Source organism: Trematomus bernacchii, unplaced genomic scaffold (assembly GCF_902827165.1).
Source record: "Trematomus bernacchii unplaced genomic scaffold, fTreBer1.1, whole genome shotgun sequence".
Lineage (NCBI taxonomy): Eukaryota > Metazoa > Chordata > Actinopteri > Perciformes > Nototheniidae > Trematomus > Trematomus bernacchii.
The window spans coordinates 1,193,721-1,217,210 of NW_022987828.1; the positions used below are offsets into that span (position 1 = coordinate 1,193,721).

Here is a 23,490-nt window from a genome sequence, read left to right on the forward strand (position 1 = left end):
GTCTGATATGTGCAATATGTAATGTAAAGCGCTTTGAGCTTTCGGAAGTGCTCTTTTAATTAATTAATGAAACACAGATTAAAACTAAAGTAACAAACCTGTTTTGAAAATGTAAGAGGTAGAAAGTACAGGTATTTGTGTTAAAAACGTAAAAAGTACAAGTTAAAAGTTGTCAGTAAGTAGTGGAGTAAAGTACTGATACCAGAACAATTTACTTGAGTACAGTAACAAAGTATTTTTACTCCACTACTTCCCACCTCTGCCCATGGCATTCAATAATGCAAACTCTGTGGTAGGGTTCATGTGACCAAATTAGTTTATCTTATACCATTCAAAATGAGTGAGGCTTGTGAGAAAAGTCATGTATTTTAAATCTTACTCAAGAAAAAGTGCAAACGTCTTCATAAAAGTTCCAACATTAAAGAGAACTAGTCCTGTGTAAAATTCAGAATCATTCATTAAATTGTTGGATTATTGATGTATTAATCACCGCTAGTAATGGTGGAGCGCATTTTAATTACCTTACCTGCTGTATATCTATAATTATACGTCAGTGTTTCTCTATTATTAAAATAAATATGTTGTGCTTGTTAATAAACTGAATCTAAAGTAGGTCAGATAGATGTAGTAGAGTAAACATACAATATTGCCTCCAGAATGTATTTGAGTAGAAGTATGAAATGTATCATAATAAATCATAAAATTAAAATACAAGTACCTCAGAATTGGACATGAGTAAATGTACTGTGTTCCATTCCACCAGTGCAAGGCAGAATATACCTTACACCACAATAATACATTACTAATATATGCCACAAGGTCAGAGGAAGTCTCCTTTATGAGCTGTGCTACTCTAGCTAACACTCTTTTGATGTCATAAGTGTCACAAACAGGCATAAGTGCAGTACAAACTGAACTGCCAAAGCTGTGTTAGTGCTACTGTTGCTGTTGGGCCATCCAAAATGTATGTATACTTTAATGATCATAATAAGCAAACGCTCAGAGGCTATACTTTATATGAGCTGGAGTTTATTACAATAATGCCTCCTCACACCAAGAGGGATCTGACAAAGGGAACTCATTGCAAGTTAATGTTCTATTTTTCAACCGGTCAACTGGATCATTTTCATTTCATCTGCAGAGTTTGCCCCAATTAACAAGCTGTTAAATAATATTGAGTCTGCGCTCCCCCAGCAGCTCAGCAGGATAATGGGTTTGCACTCTTGTGACATGGGGTGCATTCAATTGAACCTCAGACTACTGGGATGAACCTGTGAGGGCAGGTATCAGCTAATGATGAGCCCCAGTGGCTTGGCTCAGAGCTAATTAAATGAATGTACAGTGCAATGCCTACCTGACAACCAAAGGCAGTCCTTCCGTTTCCCATTACCAAAAGTTGAGCAGAGGCAGTAATTGCTTTACAGTTAGATTGACTCTAAGTGGGTGAAATCATTTTGCCACCACAACTGTAGAGACACTTTTCTCATAATGAAATATCTGATTGGTACTTACCAGCATGAAACCAAACAGTTTGCAGCATTTCTCATTAATTTGGGACCAAGCACTGAGTCAACATGAAACAGTCAACATGAAACGGTTAAAAGACTTATGAGACAATGATGCAAAATGGAACATATATAGTGGAGTGGCTAAACCAAATAGAAAACAAGGGGTAATTAAGATAAACACAATACAAACTGACACTGACAAAACCCAAATCCCCCCTCTGACATTGAAGTACATGGTTTGTTCCAATTTGGCCCAATTGGCTGCTTGCACTACTTATGAGTCCTCAGCCCTCAGTCACGCCTTTTGCTGAACCAGGAAGGAACCTCCCCTAACAACCATGGTAACGCAAATGTAGTTAGTAATACAAAAAATACCTGTGTTAACTATGCTAAAATGTGGGCAAATATACTAAATAATGTCAGGTTTAAATAAAATAAAGAGTTTACCATTTAAATCTAATGTGTGCTGTTAATTATTGATGTGGTTGACTTCAACTGAAATGAGGTCAAACTAGTGAAGGTTAGGGTTCAGTGGTATTGCTTTACCATGTGTGGCTGTGGCCATCACACCACACAATCATGTTGCCCATACTGTAGGTTAGATACTAATATCATTGTCACCATGGCTTTGAATAAAATGTCTCAAAAGTATTGCATGGATTGTCAAAGTTCCTTTTTTTGTTATGCTTAGGTTAGTGATTTAATGTATACCGTATTGGAATCTGCATATAGATGCATAATCTATAGGCAATGGGACGTGATTTTGCTGTTTTGTTTTATTTGAAGTCAGATTAGCACTAACAATTACATTCTAGCAGAGCTCAGTTGAATGACGCTGAAAAGCAAAAGAGGCAGAATACATAGGCCAACATGTGTTCTTTGAACCTATGGTCTATCTATATATTTGTATAAACCTCTAAAAACAGATATCTGCATATGAATGTTATACAATGTGTTTCATTGAGATGCACAAGGGATTACATTATTCTCTCAATGAAACAATCTATGGGAGAAATGTCCATGCATTAATATAGAGATTTGTCTATTTCTATGTATGTGTAAAGGTTTAGTTGTGTTTATATTTGTTTTTTAAGCTTGCACTGTGTTAAAACATTATTTCTACTGTTGCTGCATAGAAATTATAAACACATTAATCCTGACAACCATCTGTCCAGCTGCAAGAAAGAACTCCAGTAAACCTAATTAGCTGTTTAATTTGAACATTTTGTCAGAAGAGCTGCACTGCACTGATAAAACATATCAATCATTTTACTACAGCATCACTGTTTCTATGAATGCTACCACATTGCTAATGTGTCAACCTTGTCTGTGTAATCCAAAACGCTTATTTGGCTGTCAATCTGCTTATTCCAGCTGTGTCCCTGGCCCTCGCATTGAATGGAGTCTTCACAAACACCATCAAGTTGATTGTTGGCAGGTATGCATAACAAACAAACAAGATGTGTCACTGATGATACATTTTGCAGCATACGCTTACTAGATTTATGAGTGATACATTGTTTGACAGGAATTATCTTCATCAAAGACACGCAAACCATCTTTTGGGTTTTATTTTCTTTCAGACCCAGGCCCGATTACTTCCACCGTTGTTTCCCGGATGGACAGATAAATGCCAAGATGCTGTGCACCGGTGAGCCAGATATAGTCTCCGAGGGACGCAAGAGCTTCCCCAGCAGCCATTCCTCCTGTGAGTACCAGCTCTCAGCCGAAGTAGATCCCCTGTCAGCACTCGTGAAACAAATACAAAACATATCTGACTCATTAAAACTGCACGCAACCTCAACTCCAGTCTTCACTCAGTTTAATCTTGATGCTCTGAGTATGGGGTTAGATTTGTCTCAATAATATTTGTGTGAGCATAAAAAGTAAAACACCTTCCAGAAATGCATTCAAAAGATTTGCAAACTCACAAAAAATGCAAACGGATCTGCAAATATGCTAAATATTTTTCACAAATAAAAGAAAGATCTGTGAATACTTTAATTAGTTTACAAATAAACAAAAGGAATTTGTGAATCCCTCTATAACATTGACAACTTTCAATCAGGCATTTGTGAATCCATTTTGTATTTGTCAACCAAAAATGCGCTTTTTTTTTTTTATTTGTGAAAATATTTTGCTTATTTGCGGATCCGTTTTACATTTGCAAACATTTTTTGTGAGTTTGCAAATCTTTTGAATGCATTTGTGGAGGGTGTTTTACTTTTACAAAGCACACATTTACACACACGTTTTTTTTATGTTCACACATATGATTGAGACAAATCTAACCCCATATATGAGCAACATTTCGCCAAGTAGTCCATGTGCTGACTGGTAGCTACAAGGTGTTTTCTTCCCATTTCAAAGTGATGATCCCTTTGCCGCCTCTCATCGAAGTTAATTACAACATGTAGAGATGAGATATCATTCAATTTACGCACCCGCAGGCAGGCAGCCTGTCGAGATGCGCGGCGGCACGGGGGTTAGCTTGATTGAGTCAAGCGCGTTCAGTCTTTTTCACTTGGCACACCTACTGTTTCCGCTTCATCTCACTTCCTGCTGCGTTTAGCTGTGCAAACCAATGTAGGACTGTGGACATCTTATTCCACCATATTGCATTCCAAGCTGTTTCCAATCTAGCAGCGTGTTGAATAATTCACATGTTTTCCAGTTGTCCAGCAGATGCATGTTAAGTAGAGCGCTGGCTGTGGGCCCTGCAGATGTGGAATCACAAAATAACTGGCATGTAAAGACTGCATTGAAAAAAGATAGATATTTGATAAAACACACTGATGTGACTGCATTCTTTGAAGATTATTTTCCGTCTTGCTCTAGCGACGCAGAACAATCAACAGTAAAATGCTTAGCCTGGAATTACACTGAACCTCCTTCTATCTATTATGCAAAATGTAAAAAAAGATATCATCATATCCTCCAGTGAACTGTGCCTGGACTGTTGCATGCTTGATATTTATGTTGTTTGTTTTAGTTCCACTCCAGATGCACATTCACATTTAACAAGGTAATTATGCAGATTTTTCTAAGTACTGCAGGAATGTGTAAACACGCCAATGTTTGCATCCAACTGAAGTTAAAAGAAATGAAAATCCTTCAACACTTTGAGCCTTTTAATTACATATTCTAATTAAACTACATATGTTACCTGTGAGTTCAGAAAGAACTGTGTTTCTGCCTAGAATATAACAAGGTTAGGTTTGATTGGAATCAAACATGGGATTAATTGTTCTCTGTGAGTTACAATAATGCGGCGAGATGGATACGATTTCCCTGCCGCTGTAATTTCATGGTCCAGTCTGATTTCAAATTGATGCTTTAAAGTTGCGTTCTTACATCTTCTCAGACACCTGCATTAAATAGAAATGCTTTGAAGTGCTGGCTGTGTCCCATTAGAAAAAGCAGAGTGGGACATTTCTCTGTGATTCACCGCACCACTGTGTATGGATTACATCCATCTGCGCGGCAGCTCTAATAGCCTTATGTTGTAGCGCTGTGAGTGAGAAAGTGTTTGAGAGAGCCGTGCCACAGGGACGCAGGGAGCACCGGTGTGCCAGCGCGACTAGAGAGCAGAAGAAATCCAATTTCCTGTCTGTGTCCCCTTTCACCAGGACAACACTTGCTGGACCACGCATACGTTACAGAGCTTTTACTCAGACAAATGAGTAACCCTTATATCTATCGGGACGATAGATATAAGGGTTAATGTCATTTTATTCAAAGTGGCTTCTGGACACAATGCAACAACACTTCTGGCTGCTATGATAGCCTGTACTAAAGGTAAAATGAATCTATTTTTATTCCTTGTGCCTCACAAGATAATCTGCATGGTCAAATAAAACCCTAACGATTCCATCAGAATCAGCCTGGATCAAAATGTAAACACACACAAGGATTCAGTGTTTGATGAAAGCTATTTTCTAAAGCAAACAAACCATTATTGCGTTTCCAAGTTTTTTAAAGCCACTCCGGTTCTGCTTGATTTGATTTGTTTTCCTCACCGCGTAGCAAAGTGATAGAAATCGGACGAGACAAGTCCCAGAAAGAGCAAACATCAACAGATAAACACAAACAATGCTTGGATACACACAGCTGTAAATCAAACACACCCTGTAGCATTACAGTAGCTGTAGGTTATCTCCTTATTCATATTCATCACACCATCTCCCCCTGTGCAAATTAAGCCTTTAAATATGATCAATTATTACACACTTAAGAAAAGAAGGAAATGAATCCTGAGAGACGGACCTAATCACATCTTTGAATCTCCACATCTCTTTTTTCCTTTGCAAATAAATGACGTTATTAAATGAACCAAAGCTTGGACTGTCCATCAAATTATTCAGTATCTGGAGAGAATTACACCTCTGCTCTCATGTGTTTACTATAATTCACTCATGAACACTTCACGCTGTCAGGAGTGTCCAAAGAGGTTCAGGAACAGCTTGTGTAGGAGTTCTACAGCAATTATGCAGCGCTAATAATGACTTCCTGTTGGGCTTCTGTATGCTAATGGATAGTCATAGTCAGAGAGTCAGAGCCCAAGTGGTTGGTTAATATTCATCGCTTCTGGTAAGAGGCAGAGGGATGTCCCACCGGTTCTTGAAGGGGTCAAAGGTCCAAACAGAAAGAGGGAAGGGAGATGGGAAACAGAAGCGCTGCAGTTTGACAGTTAGACAGTTTGTGTGCAGTTCCAGGATAGATATGTCAGCAGAAATACAGGGCAGGAAGGAAAAGAGACTGACATTACCACAATTATTAGATTTAGCAGAGGGTTTGACCGGAGCATGACTCCACTTTTTAAATCCGCAGCCAAACCCGGTGCTTTGAAAGAGCACTTATCTACTTTAAAATGTCTCCTCTGTGTTCACTTGTCAAAATCCATAACGGGTTCAAGAGAACACCTGCAAATGTACTGCGGCATCCGTAAAAACTCCTCTTCCCACTAATTTCTCTCTGCTTTTTACCTCATTGCATTTATACCTCCCTCACCTTTGACCCCTGCCACCCCCACCATTCTAGAAACAATGTGAGAATGGATTTGTAAACCATGCCTCTGGTTAAGTAATCCATTGTATATTTATGACACAGAGTACATTTAATGCGACCTTACTGTGCTTTGTGGCATCTTACTTGCTCTTTGTATCACCATAATATTTCTAAAGGGAACTTTGAATGAGTCTGTGGTACTTAATACATTCAAAGTGACCTTTTTTATGCTGCAATTTCATGCAGTACTATAATATTCCTGCAGGGAGTTATATCAAATCATGCAGTGAAGTGAGTTTCAAGTGTACAGTATATTAATCATATTGTCCCCATAAAGAACATTCAGTTTTCTATGCTACATTTTAGAATGGTTTAATATCCTGTACACCTTGAACTACTGAGTTTATTCATCAAATGTTGTCCTGCAGTATATACAGTATAGCTATGATTGCAAAAATCCCCCCCTAGTGATCCTAAAAAGTGCATTCAGACTTTTGTCATTTGTATCCTCTGAACAAACCTTTGAAAAAAAATCTCACTGCACTCATTAGGCATCTTTGTTTTGTCTCGCGGGAATTGCTTGTCAAACGCTTTCGATTCACGAAGCGGATTCACGACCAGAATGCTTTTCCCTTGCTGCCTCTCGAGGAGCCTCCTTCAGTGGCTGTTTAGTACCCCTAGTATTCATTGTGTCACCCTACCAATGTTCTGGCTTAGTTAATTATGCAAATCTCGAATGTAGAAAAAAAAAAACATTGTGCACGTTTAGATGATTGCGAGGGACAGACACTTGCTTTTCACCCTCATGTATAATGCATGGCCCAGCAAAGAATTATGTTATTGTATTCCTCAAGGTGATGACTCAGTGTGCAAATATGTTGTTTGTATGCAGTGTGTTTTCATGCTACAGTAAACCACCTAATGATAGCTTAACTATTTAAAATGCAATTACCACTGGTCTAATGACATCTATTTATTTCTGTGTTACAATCGGAGAGGCCAACAGAATATTGTGCACTTTCTGATCACCTCTTATTGAGCCATGAAAACCCTATTCCAAAAAAATAAGAAGAGATGTGGGTTTAAATGGACCATCAGCATATTTTATGGAGCCTAAAACCAGCAATGTCTAAAACACCCTCTGAGAGTTTGATGATCTGTCCGCACTGCCTTCTTCTTTAAGATTCTTGGATAGGCTCCAGCCTTCATCAATCTCAATGAATAATGATAACAAGTAATAGCGGTAAACCTGCTGGATTCCCTGTGCACTAAACTCACAAATAAATTGTGTTAGGGAGATGAATTTTCTTTTTTTATTACTGCCGAATTTAATTCCATATTTTATTCCATTTTGTTCCATTCTATTTCTATGTAAATACTGCTATATTTTACTATATTTTTTATTATGTTTACTTTTTTTTAATGTTATGCACCATGACATCAAGTCAAATTCCTCGTACGTGTCAACCTACCTGGTAATAAACCTGCTTCTGATTCTGATAAACCTGTTTCTGAATTTGATTAAGAATACAGAACAAGAGAAACAAATAAGTAGGAAAAAAACAATAAGTAAGGTCTTATTGTTCATATAAGGCAGATAATGATACCATTTATAAATAAACGTCTTTATCTTTGTCATGAAATTGCACTTTGCAGAAACTATAAGACGAGAGGAGAGGTGTTTTGGAAATGTGTGATTTTCTCATGTGAAACTGCTGCGAGTTTTCCGAATTTAAAGTCAGCAGACTGAGTCACTGGTTCATGCATAATTTAGTTCTGTCTATCCACATGAGTAATGTAATCGTCTTAGCCATGGCTAGAGTTATGGAAATAAATGGTGAGAACTGCTGTGTGATTGAAAATGAGGATCACCCAGAATTGAGATGTTCTTGCACTGAGGGGTGCTGAAGATCTAGAATGGCTTGACCTGCCAACAGAAGGTCTGATGAACTGACAGTAATGTGTTGTTGTCTGTTAAACCCATGTGCTAAACGTCGTGGGTGGTGATTTGCAAGATTTGATATACCACGGGGTATCAATTATTTAGTTTGCATATTTTACATTTTCCCTGCTCTCCATGTAGATTGATTTAACTGGCAGAAATGTTTAACTTGATAAATCCAGCCCTTGGGGATTTCTGTTTTCCAAAGGCTGTGAACCACTTATTAAGAAGGACCCATAGGCCAAATGAAATCTTACCACTTAAACTACAATATGATTTCAAGTAAGTGAGGTTGTAGGCCACCCAAGGGGGTTAATACCGGAAGCAATAAGAGATCCATTTAATAAGGGTTTAAGTCCGTTCTAGGTGGCTGTTGTTCTGTTGTTAGCCTTTTAGCTAGCGTCTCTATGGAAACTTACTGTCGGCTTACCATTTGTTGGAGCATGAAAATATATTAACAGCTATTGGAAAGACTCCCATTCAAATTGTGTACAGACATTCATAGAGTCACTTGAGATTTACATTTACTGACTCCTTGACATTTTGGATTTTGAGTAAAATACATTAGCAACAATTAAATTGATTTCCTTGAGATTTGCTAGAGATATTCGGGGCCGCTAGAGGATGAATTTGAATAATGCCATAACTTTTGATATCATTTTCTAATGAATCAAAACTTTGCTTTATGACAAAACACCTCTGAGAATAAAGACATTACCATCAACCCCAGGTTTTTTGTTGTTTCTCTTTTTGGATTTTGGACCATCTAATGACAACGTGTGCAGTGTTTCTTTCAATTGGTCAGTATGCTTCAGAGCTGGACAACACGTAGGCTCTTGGGTTCCTCTCTGAGCCTCTACAATCTAATGAAAAACAACACAAAATACAATTCTCTCCATAGATAAGCAGACATATTTCCGTTGTCCCCCCAGAAACATTTATGGGGCCAACAAAAGTGGCCAGAGCTTACTTTTCAACATCCCCTTGTTTGCCCATGTTGCCCTCATTACATTCTAACATGAGCTTACTTGGATATGGCAGCAAAAATAAAAAATGTAGTATAAAATACAAACAGACCTTTATGAAATCCAATCAGAATTTCCCATTAGACAGTCTTGTAAAAGTGTTCATTCAATTTAACATTTATATGCAATAACGCAAACTACATTATACCCATAATTTCCCAAATGGGTGACGCCGTATAACCATTCTTTATTAAAAACCCAATATCAGCCTACAGTATACCAGCCATCCAATATACTGCCTAATGGAAAATGCTGAGTTAATGGAGCCAACTCCTGCTCCATGTCAGCAGGGCAGCTACTCAGACAGCTGGACTTTCTGCCCTTTCTTCCCACATCCTTTCTCTCTCTCTACAGGCTGCACACATGTACTGGCGTCTTTCGTATTCTTGGCCAGTTTGTGGGCTAGGCAACAAATGGGCTGCTGATGGGTGTTGTTTGGCCCGCTGCAGCATTAAACTAATGACCCTGTCTCAGCTCCACCTTTTACGGCTCTATCACACAACTTTTTAATTCACACAATTAGACCCTTGCACTCGCCTCCATCAACTAAGACGCACAGCTACTTTAGCACAGCCAGTAGCTCATTTGTTTTCCATACAGGGGTTTCGCTTTCATTGTGACCTCAGACCATTTATTGATGGGCCTCTGCAGAGGGAAGCGGCTGGACAGGAATATATTGTTGCATCAACTATGCATAAATGCATTAGCTCTCTACTAATCTGATGTGAGATTTGGTTCAATTTGGGACAGTCTCCCCTCCTATCTCAGTCCGGCAGTATTTGCATAGAAACCAGTCATTAAGGATCACATGTTGTACTGTGTATTGGCTCAGGAAAGCACATCCATGCTGGATGTCCATGAGATCAGGCAAAGAGCTTCTCCACTAAACTGGCTGCTTAAGTGCGGACGTTCCTGTCTTGGAAGGCACCTGATTGGTCACCCTGATCTCTGCTAGCCGTTTGAAGCAAGAATCAACGTCATTGGCCTTCTTTTTCATTCTGTCTAAACAATCCACCAAAGTCTTATGGTAAAACATTTAAGGTGAGAAATGGTCTATACCGAAATATGATGCTTTTTAGATTGCCAAGATTGCCAGCTTGATCAAAGTTGTTTAAAGTTAGAGTGTATATTTGTTAACATTGTGCAAATTAAGACCACCCAAGAATTGCTTTTTCTGTTCTCCATAGGACATTAATAAAAAGCATTGAGACGCCCTCCGTTACTGGATCCAGTAGATGTAGCTGGATGAAGCTTTAATGCCTAAAATGACAGCCGACAGTGAGATAAAGAACACATTTAAAGTTGACATTAGCTATGAGACTATGCTTGGCTTTTGGAGATCTTGGCCAAATGTTATTGGTTAGTGGACTCTCAATATCAGCTGATCAGAGGCCTCTGAGTGACAAAGAATCGAGAATGAATAAACATAAAGTAAAGTAATAGTCTTCCTGACTGAAATCACACCTTAGCGTCATAAGTCTTCCTCAGTGTTTAGGTTGTGCTGATGTGTTTACCTCGGCCTGCTCTCAGGCACCTGTCACACACTGATTGACTTCAGTGCAGAGGTATTTTCTCATGAATGTTCTCCTCAGACAGGAAACCTATGAGTGGGTGGCAGTGGACAAGCTTCACATTTCTCATCCGCCTTCTTCATTACCTTCTTCAGTCTAAAATACTTGGTCTTCACACTTTAGCTGTCTGTTTCTTCTCTGATTTTATATTTGCTTTGCACTGTTACTGTTGCACACTTGTCCATTATGCATTGTTATTGACTTTGGTGGACAGGAAAGTCCCTTGAAACATGGTCAAAGTTTATGTTTTCACTGGTATAGTGATTTAATTTTCGATCTTGACCAACCTTTTTCTTTCTCTGCCTGCTAGTTGCATTCTCCGGACTTGGCTTCACCTCCTTCTACCTGGCGGGGAAGCTGCAGTGTTTTACGGATAAAGGTCGAGGGCGTAGCTGGCGTCTCTGTGCCATGGTGCTACCTCTCTACAGCGCCATGATGATTGCATTATCCCGGACCTGCGACTACAAACACCACTGGCAAGGTACGCAAAGCAGCTAAAATATGGGACACAAAAAAATGATTACGATGCTAAAATGTAAATGACTATCAAAAAAAAAGTTATGTGTTAAAATATCTGCTTGTGTCAGCCGATTGCTGTTCGGAAAATTGTTTCAATCACACCTGGCTGCTCAAGGCACTTTAGGAATTATTATACAGATAATGTAAAAAGCATTCTCGGGGTGATGCTGATTTTAGAAAAGCTTTACCACTGTAAAAAACACTTAAAAAAGAAGGGTAAAAGGAACAGTTTATCCGGTCAGGCAGCTTGGTTATTCACACAACTCACTCAAATATTTGTCCTATGAACCTGTTTTCTGTCGCCTATAGCATGATTTTTGATATCCTTAAAAGTGCCTCAGATTACAGTGAGGTGGCATTTCATTCAGCAGCCTGGAAAAACCTTATAATTACACACTTCAGTTTTGCATATCTGGTCTGAAAGGAGTGGAAGGAGAGTTGGGGGGGACAGAGGGAAGGCGCTGCATATGTGTGTGATGAGTGGGTGAGAATATGATGGCAGCTCTGTCATATGGTGTTAATTAGTTTTAGAGAGCCATATGTTCCCAGAGAGCAGACAACTCTTTTAACAACCAGTATTTATTCACATCAACACAAACAGCAGTTACAGTCAAGATAGGTCCTCCAATTTCTTAGCGTGACAAATAGTTTCCGTCTTCCCTCAACACTGTAAGTAGGCAGCAATGGTGCATCCCATTAAACATGAGGGGCCCACAATCTGCACTCAGTGTCAACACAAGATTGGAGCCCCCATTATCCTGGCCATGCTTGGTGGATTCCTCTATTCTCCCCATTCTTTCGCACTTTGGAGGTGAGCTTTCTCCTCCGGGGGGGGGGGGGGGGGGGAATGCTGGTTTACCAATCACTGTCTCAATGAGGCCACCAAACTAATACATTGCATCAAGTCACAGTCTATTAAACCCAGTTGACAGGAGTCGATGAAACATTCTCAGAGCGTGCTCATGCATTGTATAGTTTATGGATGGTGGAAATCAATGTTTCATTTCACCCAGAAGGGGAAAATAAAGGAAGTGCTGTGGGCCCCATGGAAAAGTAGAATTTTGATATAATGGAATCGTCTACTATAGCTGTCCAAGCCACCAGCTGGCTGTGTCATTATGATCTATACCCGGCAATATAGGCTTACTATTCACCATGGCAGGATGATATTATATGATGTATTATAGCTTAGAGGGGGGTTGGTATAATATGAAACTGTTCAGCAGAAATGACAAAATGACAGAGACAGCCTGTCCGGAGGCAAGTGGGCCCAGTGCTCGGTAAAACAGAGTCATCGCGTTGCCTTTCAGTTTACTTCCATCACGCTGTAAACTAGCCTGTTGCACATACAGTACAGCAGGCATGAGCAACAGGCTGGGGGACCCCATGCCCCATGTCAGAGGGGCATGGGGTCATATTTAAAAAAATTGACGCCAGCGATTTTTATTTCTTTTACATTCATCTTTTCCTAGACAACTTTTTGGACGGTTCTTAGGGATAATAAAATGTATGTATTTAAAAGAAACCCATGAGAGGGGTTGGTTCAAACTCTGCTACAGGACAGTTCATTAATGCTTCATGCAAAGGAACAAGGTGTACAACTTTCTCAATTCAGATAATGCTTCAGTAATAAGAAGATGCTGATTAATTTAATATAATTCACATAAATGTCATAATGTCATAAATCTTTCCAAATGCAGAGTATCAGTCCATGTTGTTATCCAAGCTTTAAATCTGGGCACATCTTTTGATTTCCATAATAGGAGAATACGTTTCTTTGCACACAGGAGACCATAGGACAGGAGATGAAGTTGTGCATTTCGAAGTTTGTTACATTGTTCAGATGTGCCCAGTCAGTAATGGATTGTTCTCGACAAGGTGTTGTTTTTCTTCCTCCACATGGGCTAAATTTAACTATACATGCATACCTTAAAATATACGTGTTTTTGCGACTTTGCAGACGCCGTTGTTGGAGGAGTGATCGGGTTGCTGTTTGCCTATATCTGCTACCGCCAGCACTACCCACCCTTTCTGCACACGGACTGCCACCTGCCTTACGCCAGTCTGGCTGCTGCTGCCCACCTGCCCTCGCACCCCCAGGACGACCCGCAGCCCATGGACAATGCCACCAGCCTTCCCCTGGAGGGCCTGACTGAAGGCCCAGTATGACTAGTGGCCACCACCGAGACGTCCCCCAACACCCTCACCAAGCCAGCGAGCCCACCTCCCCATTCCAAGTGACTGGCTGGCTCTTGAATACATTCCAGTGGACTTTAATACGACGTACCCATCTACATACCCCCGTCTCGGTGACACCCACATGTTTATTTTTTTGGGTTATAAAAAATCTATATTTAGATGTGATGTATGAGAGGAGTTTATGAAAAATGGGACATCACCTCTGAGAGGGAAGAGAGAAAAACATGCTGAAAACCAGAGGAATCACATCCTACTAATGGCGGTGAAGGAAGAGGAAAATATCTCCAGTTTTTGATGGATTTTTTTGGCTTAATGAGAAATGTGGTTGACAGGTTGTTTTATGTTGGAGTACATTTAATGTTTTGCTGTGAAGTATTGGGAAAGCAAGTTGGAGATACCCAGAAACATCCCATGAAATGTCACAGCAATCAGTCATGAAATCTAACCAGTTAAGAAGAGTATGTCCCCATAAATCAAAGCTAATGGGATTTAATAGCATGAAATCTGAGGACATTGTGTTTCAGTCATACTCTAAAATGCACATTGCGTTTTCCTTTAAACACCCAAGGATTTGGAACAATGCTTTTTAAAATGTCCAATTGTCAATTGTGACATAAAGCTAGATATAGAACCAATTTGCTTTTGCACAAAATCACTGCTCCATATCAAGGACAGTATTCAATGTTCCCCAACTTTACTATTCTACATTCACCCATTTTTGATTATTATATTTCTCCCTATTGTCTTTGGGCTTGTATAGGCTTCAGCAGTCCTGCATATTGTCCCTTCCCAATTTCTTTCCTTCTCCTTGTCTCCTTGTGTTTTAAAAGCCCTGCATTTGTTCCCACTGGTTGCACAGGGACATGAACCTAAATTGTAGCTCAATGAGTTCAATCTATAACAGGGAGGTGCCAGTGGCGGGGTGCAAGTGTGTCTGGAGTTGACAGACAAAAACTCCAATCTGATCCTGCATTAGTTCTCATTAAGAGGGATCAGCTACGGCTGCTTATGCGCACATTAGGACTATATGAGTTGGCCAATAGATGGCCCACGCATTTCAAATAGCTTTCAGCCCATTGTAGCCCCACAAATAGATCATCTAGCATTCAGGAGATGGCAGCCCTGAACCCGGGGCAGCGATTCTGATGTTTTATTCATTTGTAAATGTTCCATTATTTATTAATATTTCCAGCCTTAATTTAGGTTAGTTATGTCAAAAGAAACACCAAAGATTTGTAGCTCTTTTCCTTTTTAGGTTGTATGCACCCCTTGATTAGAGAAAATGAAACACTACACTGGTTCCCCTATCATCAACAAAGCAATTGGTTGCCTCTTCCAAGTTCTGTCAGAAAGGACTAATCATTTTGTTGCCCTGGTTACTGTGTATTTTAAGCCATTGCTGTGACATTAATGGGAAGGTGCAATCTCAGCTTACCTTGAAACCAACCAAGCTACTGAAAAGTCAATGATTATATATATTTGCACTGAAACGTGAAGGGTGAAAAACTGGAGGTAGCACATGAAAACAGCATGATACAAAATGAGCAGCTAGCCCAACGTAGACGGTTATTTTGTCTTTTTATTATCTTGTCATATCAGTCAAGACACATATTTATGTAGAAAGCAACACTTGAAATGGTCACTAGCTGGTTTTTGCATCGTATAGAATAGAAAAAGTAAGCTTCTCTGTTCAAAAATTCTTTTAAACGCCATTTACTGAAATCAGCCACAATTAAGCTTCTATCATTACGGAAACCCATTGGCAGCTTTTTAAATCTGTTTATGAATGTGTGTGCAGGTTTTTGACAAAGCCTATCCTGCACAGATGCAATACAAAACCTTTTGCAAGAGAGGAGAAAAAGGTGCTCGACTACACATACTGTAAGACTCTGTGACGAGACTTTACGAGACTCTGAGAGTTGCCTGGAGAGCAACTTGTGACCTCCTTGCTGGTCTTTCAGCACCAGACTGCAGATCGGTGTAATATTTTGACATCTTGAAGCAGATTTTGTGATTAAATGACACAGATGCATTATGTTCTATAGACCTGCATTCGCCTGACCTGGCAACTTGATGTTTGTATTTTGTCATTTTAGTATTACCTATTAGATGGTGCAGTGTATATTGGAAAAAATGTTGTTCAGAAGTCATGTCTGTTGCAGTATTTTTGCTTTATTAGCAGAGGATTTATGTTTCCCATTCCCCGACTTTTAATCATCTTCCTTTTTTTTTTGGTGCTATAGATACTTTTGTAGCGTCACTTTTATGTTCAAATTGTCATTCTGAAATGAAAATAAATAATATTACAGTAAATATTCATTTTTTTCAAATTGGATGCACAATGATAACCAGTGCATGTTATTCTGTATCTTTTTCTTTTCATTCATTTCACCTTCTCATGGACTAAAGGAATCAAAGTGAAAAAAATAAGAATAAAGAGATTATAATCAATCATTATGAATAGATGTCTGAAGAAAAAAGAGTGTAAGACTTAAGAAACTTTCTTGGCATGCCAGTTTCATTTGTGAGAAAATACTTTCTATGAATACGCATGTCTGGCCTTGAGAACTCTTTGAGCTGTGTTTTACCGTTTATATATTTTGTGTTAAATAAAAGCAGCTGTGTGACATTTGTCCAAGAAGAAAACAGATGAGCCTAATGTATCTTGTCAACTTGTGATCGTTGGAGCCTACCTTTGTTGCCGTGATGGGAACTCTTCACTTGAACACATAATTCAGAAACCAATTTTGGATGTTTATATGAAAAATCTCCGTCCGTGTTATCAGAACATGGTTATCACTAAGTTATAATATGCAAATGAACAATCGGACGTTATGCATCCACAGACGTTTGCTGTATCCCAAGTTCAGTTCAATGAATTTATGCTTCAACGGACCTGCTGTCGGATTGCACTGTGCTACTGAGGCAGTTGAGTGTGTGTGTGAACTCTGTGCTTAGTGTGTGTTGTGTTCTTCTGCATCAGTTGTGCTGCACTTTGTTTAGAGAGTTTAAATAAACGTGTGTATGCTTAAGTCTGCCTGTTGCTTTTCATACAGTATCAGTGTTAGAGATGGGCCACTCTTGATAGCTTTCATTTGTTCCAGTTAAAAGTTTTTAGCTAGCATTCTTCTGAAATGCATTCCCATGAAACCTTTCTTTGAATAAGAAAATAATATGGGTTTAGTGCTAAAAAGAAAATGTTAACAGGCTAAAACGAAACTTTAATGATGAACATGTCATTATACAAACATAAGCATGTTAGCATTGTCAGTGGGAGCATGTTAGCATGCCAACGTTAGCATTTAGCTCAAGGCACCACTGTGTCTTCTAAGTACAGCATCACAGAGCTCCCAACATGATTGTAGACTCTTAAGTCTTGTTAGTTAGAATTATCTGTCAAGAATCTTTTTAAATTAATAACTAATCAAGTGAACTTGTGTTGGTAATAGAGTGGTGCAGTGATGATGTATTTTTGTAGGCCGACCCTGAAGTTAGCATCGCAAAGGCGTCCGTCGAAAAAATAAGTTGGATTTTTCCATAGGATTTTTGTAAACTGCTGAAAATAAGGTCTGTGGCAAACACACATTTATGTTACTTAAACACAGTTTGGTCAGCAGGATAATCTCCACATATTAACATGTCGGTGTGATGACCATAGTCTAATTTATTCACTGTTAGAAACCGCTGTTTTAATAGGCCAACACATAGAAGTTTTAGACATTCACCCTCAAAAACGAGTTTGAGACGAGGGAACTGGAAGTATTTGGATTTGTTTCTGCACCACCAAATTGACCATGCTTCCAATCCCATTTGTGTGAAAACTGTATATGAATGAATTAAGTAATTCAGTTATCTTGAGGGGCTGAAAATTGAATTCCTGAATGTTTCGATGCATGCAATTAACCCTTTAGTCTTGCTGCTCATGAAAATCATTCCTGCTGAACAGCAAGACAAATACATTACAAATCAATACATTGATACCCTCGGACATCTGCCCTCTGCGGCTGATATAAACTGTGTCAAGTATGATGTAACCATCTATTCAATCAGACCCAGGCTGCTGCAGCAAACACTTCTGTAACAAGTAGAGAAAGCTGCCCTGCTGGGAGCGCCTTGTGCAACCTAAAGATCCTGACTAATACTTGAAACTAAATGGCTCTAAGTAGGCTATGTGGTTTATTAGGGGATATCATTTATAAGCTCGACATAATGATCACATTTTTGACTGCACTTATTTTCTTTAAATCTCGTCTGTGTTATCAAATTATTATTCCAAAGTCTTTCAGTTACTGTAGTGGTACCACACATAACATTTCCTAAGAATTTGTGCTCCTGCTAGGCTATGTGTTATAGTTTCAAGGATCAGTGAGCACTCAAACAATAAAACACCCACATGGCAGCTATTACACGGACAGCTATTGTTGCATCTCACCACTTAAACCTTACAAGAACCCACATGTTGTGAGAGTGTGTGCTCTACTGCTGTAAATTATGCAGAAACTAAAGTCCTTGTTCAGCATTGCAGAAGGCTAACATTCAATACAGTAACATATGGGAGGCCTTTCAGTTAAAAATGTGTTTGCCTTGGAAATAGAGGAGATGGTTGCCTTTCAGGGTGTGAAGGATTTAAATTCCTAATGAAAGCCATGTGTCATCCGAACATCCACATTGTTTACCTGTCAAGGCCAGCTGCCCGCCTCGAAATGAGCGGCAGTCAAATCAACCTGGATCTAATGCATCAACAGTCAGCTGGCATCTAATATCACTTAACATTGCAATACCCTTCAAGATGCTGAACATATTAATCCATCTCACATTCAGTGTTTTCAAAGGGGTATTTAAATTGTGATTTCATCAATCTTCGGTCACATTAGTTCACAGCATTAGAAAATGGTTACACAGTTATTACTAAAGAGACAGAGTGTACAGCATTACATTTTTGAGCAAATGTTTATTTGGCAAATACCTTTTTTTAGAGTTGGTTGTCTGTGCTTGAACTGTTTGCTGGTAAATGTTTTGTGGAGATAAACTGGCACTCCATCATTTATATTGCACTTTCATAAAGTGCTGGGACTCACAAGACATGAGTTTCTGAAAGTGACACTGACTGCTGGAGTAAACTCATTAGAGTCTATTGTATAGATAGTGGTGAATATGTAAATTAGGCCTTTTTCAACTTTCTTCACAAATAGTGCTTTAAATTACTAGTAACCTGATCTTAAATGGGGTCTATTATGCTTTTTGGGGTTTTCCCCTTCCAGTAGTGAGTTGTATAGGTTGTTGTGCATGTACACTCCATAGGACTCCTTTGTTTACATCTATAACATAGTTACAGCACTTTGTAAAACTTGTGCTTCTATTTGGTAGCGCTCATAGGTAGCGCTCCAACACATTGTACGTGATAGCCTAAGGGCGGGACATCTCTAAGTGATTGACCAATCACAACACGGCCGGCCGGTTAACTTGTGTGTTTTCCCGGGTTTGTCAAAGATCAACCCTCTAATAATTTAGAGACAGAGGAAATGATTTTCTTACTGCAATAAGTGACAATGTAGCAACTAGTGTTTCCTTATAACAAAAGCTTTAGATTCATCTCTCTTCCCTACTCCTATAATTTGGTTTTGCTTTTTTTTTACATTTCTGAATAATGAATGGATTTGGAACCTGAATATGTGGCAAATAAAGAAGTCATCACTATGGCTCATAATTCATGGATCAGCCAAGGAATGTGAGATTCATCTGTAAGAAGTTTCTTCTGTGGAGTTGTAACTGATATCGGAAAAACTTTTTGGGGCACTCCAGGAGTTATATTTTGTTGACATAAATTAAACATTTCTTGTAAAGAGGATATGTCATTTACATAATTTGATTATGCAATGCACAAAAGTGACTCTTTCTGAATAGTCATTTTGGGCAAAGATTGTTTTTTGTGTTCTTGGGTTTATGACTTTGTCTTATTTCTTAACGGGTCTCCTATAAAAAAACAGATAACTTCTTGAAACATGCTGTAGATGCAGTTTTGCCTTCGAAAGTTCTACAGGTCTATGTGTTAAAAAACGATACTTTTTGATTGTACTATAAAAAATGGTATATATGAGTTTTTATGCACAATAGTCCTGCACCTCAGCACGACTCACAGCCAGAGTAGAAGCTAGCATTCATAATAGATCAATAGCAATGAACAGACAGCTGTGGAAGTACCTTTCATGCTCCTGTAAATTCCTCGGGGTACTGTGCTATATTGCAGAACTCAGTGTTTTCTGTCATGTCTGCCTCATTAATACAAAAAACACAATTCTGTCAAAGTGCAAGATTCAGTATAAACCCTTGAGGAAGGGTCTGGGGATGTGTCTGCATAGTGAGTGTCAGGCTTGCTCTCCTCGTTTAAATGCTAAGCACTGACTGCACCCAGAGAGAGAAGGTGTTTGTCCATTCAGAAATACAACATATGCTAAATGTAGCAAACATACTTGGAGTTTTGTATAAAAAGGAACCCTGTTGTTTAATTATGAGAAAAGATTTGAGAAACCTTTTGAACTGTAGTCTTTTTTTCTTGCTTCTGCTGCACAGTAAACCGAAACCCACATAATGCAAAACTGGAAAGGAAATCTCCTGTCATGCTCGTCTATGTATAGATATATTCTTTGACAGAATGCTCCCCCTCAAAAATGACAACATTCCCCTCCTTGCATCATTCCTATGAAGATAGTTTTTTGAATACAGTATCACCCGGTTTTACCTGAATTCTTGGAAGAAAACCTGAAAATACAGAAACAGAAAAAGAAGATCTTGATAAATTGAAGTTAATATGGGCCACATAATACAGCAGCAAAAACTTCCATGCGAGTATGTAATAAGTAATGCTTTGCGCATGTTTATGTGGAAATGTTTGAGATACAAGATTTACTTGAAAATACATGGTTAGGAAGTAGTGAGCACGCAAGTGGATACATGAGACTTGGATTACACTACATAAGATGTAAACAGATGTTTTAAATATGGTTTTGTTGTTAACCGCGGGTCTTCTCCTTTTTGTGTTTTTCTTTTACTGTGGCATGTTAGAAAAACAAAGGTTTCTTCAACTTTAGGTTACACGGGATGAGTATTGAAACATAAATGGTGATTTTGGGGTAAAGTATTTCTCTAATGTAAGTTTGATGTTTTGATTGGATGATACATCATCTGAGAAATAACACCTCCAATCATGTAAATGTCAGTCACCATCAAATGTTATGCCTTAAAGGTCAAGGTTTTGTTGTCTTGCTTCATTCTACAATGTAGACAAATGTAATGAAATGTACTTTTTAAATGTTGGCCATGAGGGTTGTGCAATAGGTCGCCATTGTCAGTATGTGCGTCTGTGTATTTTGTTTGTTCAAACGGTGTATGACTGATGATATGTGTATGTCTCTTAATGTCCACTATGTTTGTATATGTACATGTATGCGGAACTGCAGGACGGAGTCCAGAACAAATGTCCTTACGGGTACAATAAAGTATATCGTATCGTATCGTACAGGCCGATCAGTGAGCTGACTGCATATGCATTAAAAAAAAAAAAAAAAGGTCATGGGAATTAGAACACTGAAAATGCTGATTCTTTACAACAATTATCTATAAGGGTATACGTCTATATATATATTCTATAAGGAAATGTTTTGCATTCTTGTAAGTGGTCATGATTTATGTTTACAATATAAAGTAAATACCTAAAATAAAGCTTGTATAACTCACAATCCTTGCCTCTCTGGCTTCCCCTTTGAAATTTCTTTTTGTTGCCTAATCTGCTTAAATTATTATTAGAAGCACACTTATATTGTTCTGATTATGTTGCCTGCTCCATGTCTCTTGACTTCCCACTGCTTTCTGTTGTTGACCTGACTCCCACACGTTTGCTTCATAAAGAAGGCAGATCTGTGTGTGCGTCAAATACTGTAGCTATTCATATCAAATGAATAACTCCGCTATATGAGTGGTATATTATGTTTAACTGTAAAATAAGATGTGCCATGTTTGAAATCATTGCTCAGAAATGTCATTCTTACAGAGCTGATAATCCTGTTGACTCGGCAGGCTGAGGCTCAGTCTGGATGACTTTGTTATATCCTCTTCTTTCCTGTCGCTGTCTCATCTGCGTTGTTGATGGCAGAGATGCGAAAAGAGCTCAAGAGAACATCCAGGTCTGCATTGTTAGCACAGCTGAATTTCAATTTTTGGCACTTTCCAAAGGGTACAATTTCCAACAGCTTTAACAAAACAGTTGCCATTTAGGACTTTTGTGTCTTCTTATAAGTGATTCAATGTGCTTGATCAACAGGGATATAATGGAAAAATTACTAATCTTACGTTGCTGCTATTTATTTATCTATAAGACCGCTCCAACAATAGACAGGAAGCTCCCTCTACAAAGATGTCAGTATTCTTCTCCAGAAGAGGAGTTGATTATTAAAAATAGTGAAAATCAATACAGAAAATCTCTGTGTTTACATTGAGATGCAATACTGCTGTGAGCCAATTTTGGCGTCACCAAGTTCTCTAACACAGCTGAACTTGAAGCAAAAGGATTACTATATGATCTGCTCAGCACCAGGTACAGCAGCTACGGGTAAAATGCATTATGTTAAAAGTTACTGACCTAGATGTGAGTCATTTTAAGAAGTGGAAAGAGAGTGGCAGAGCCTGCTGGGACTCTGAGGAGAGAAAGCACTGCTGTGGCTGCTTCAGCTGGCTGCACATACTGTAATCCTCACAGTAAAGTGGTTCTTAGAGGTTTTTAGAAGAAAGCTGAAAACTGTTAATGGCTTTGTTTTTTGTTTTTTTCATATTTGTATTTTGTGCCTCCACTGTGACATGTCTCCAAGCTTTAATGTTGAAAAAGCTATTTATTTTTCTCATACTGCCTGTGCTGCAGCAACTTTTTTCACACTCTGTCTGAAACCAGAGCCAAGTCAGCTCTGATTGGTTGGCTGGCCGACTCTGTAATGATTGGTTAACCACTTTGAGATTTCCACGTACAATGTGTTGGAGCGCTGATGTGTTTTGAACCAGTGGTTGAGTACAACAGTGGGCATTCATCTGTTTACCTGTTGATAATACATTCACTACATTACATGATCATTTGTTTATTTGCAATATTGTCTACCAGAAATGACCTTTATATTATATTTCATTTATGTTTATATTTGAACTTGCACCAGTCTAGTTTCTCATTTTGCTTAACTTTATTTATATATATATTATTTAATTAACATTGTTGGGGAGAGGTCTAGTAACTCCTCGCCAATGACTGTTTTCTGTAATTGTTATGCATATGATAAAAAATAACTTGAATCTTCAGTGGTAAAAACTGAAATAACTTCCCCAATACACATATTTCTGCAGTCTTTTCTGCACAAACATTCACTGTATTGTTGAGTTATATCGTTTTTCCAGTTCTTCCTATAGAATGTAAAACAACATTTTGCTGGGAAAATGATCTCCAGTTTGTGGTTACTGCCAACATTTATAACTAAGCTGCTGCATTTCAAAATGACGTATCTGCCAATCTGATACAAACTTACCTGACAGCACACAATTATAAATCATGAGTCTAGGGGGAGAAAATGATAGGAGGTAATGTCTATCTGCTTTTGACACATGTTTGGCAACATTGCAGGCTGATACTGAGTGATTGACATCAGTTAACTTATTTTCAGAATGTATCACTAAGTAAGATGAGT

At 38.6% G+C, this 23,490-nt stretch overlaps 1 protein-coding gene across 1 annotated transcript in view; it reads left to right on the plus strand.

The window, feature by feature from the left end:
• Positions 1-16,063, plus strand: part of plpp4 (phospholipid phosphatase 4) — a 66,907-nt gene extending 50,844 nt beyond the window's left edge. The window contains exons 4-7 of the mRNA XM_034152416.1: positions 2,883-2,946; positions 3,092-3,216; positions 11,364-11,534; positions 13,533-16,063. Coding sequence (XP_034008307.1) covers positions 2,883-2,946; positions 3,092-3,216; positions 11,364-11,534; positions 13,533-13,741 — 569 coding nt within the window. The 3' untranslated portion in view covers positions 13,742-16,063. The remainder of the gene's footprint in view (positions 1-2,882; positions 2,947-3,091; positions 3,217-11,363; positions 11,535-13,532) is intronic.
• The last annotated feature ends 7,427 nt before the right edge of the window (positions 16,064-23,490 follow it).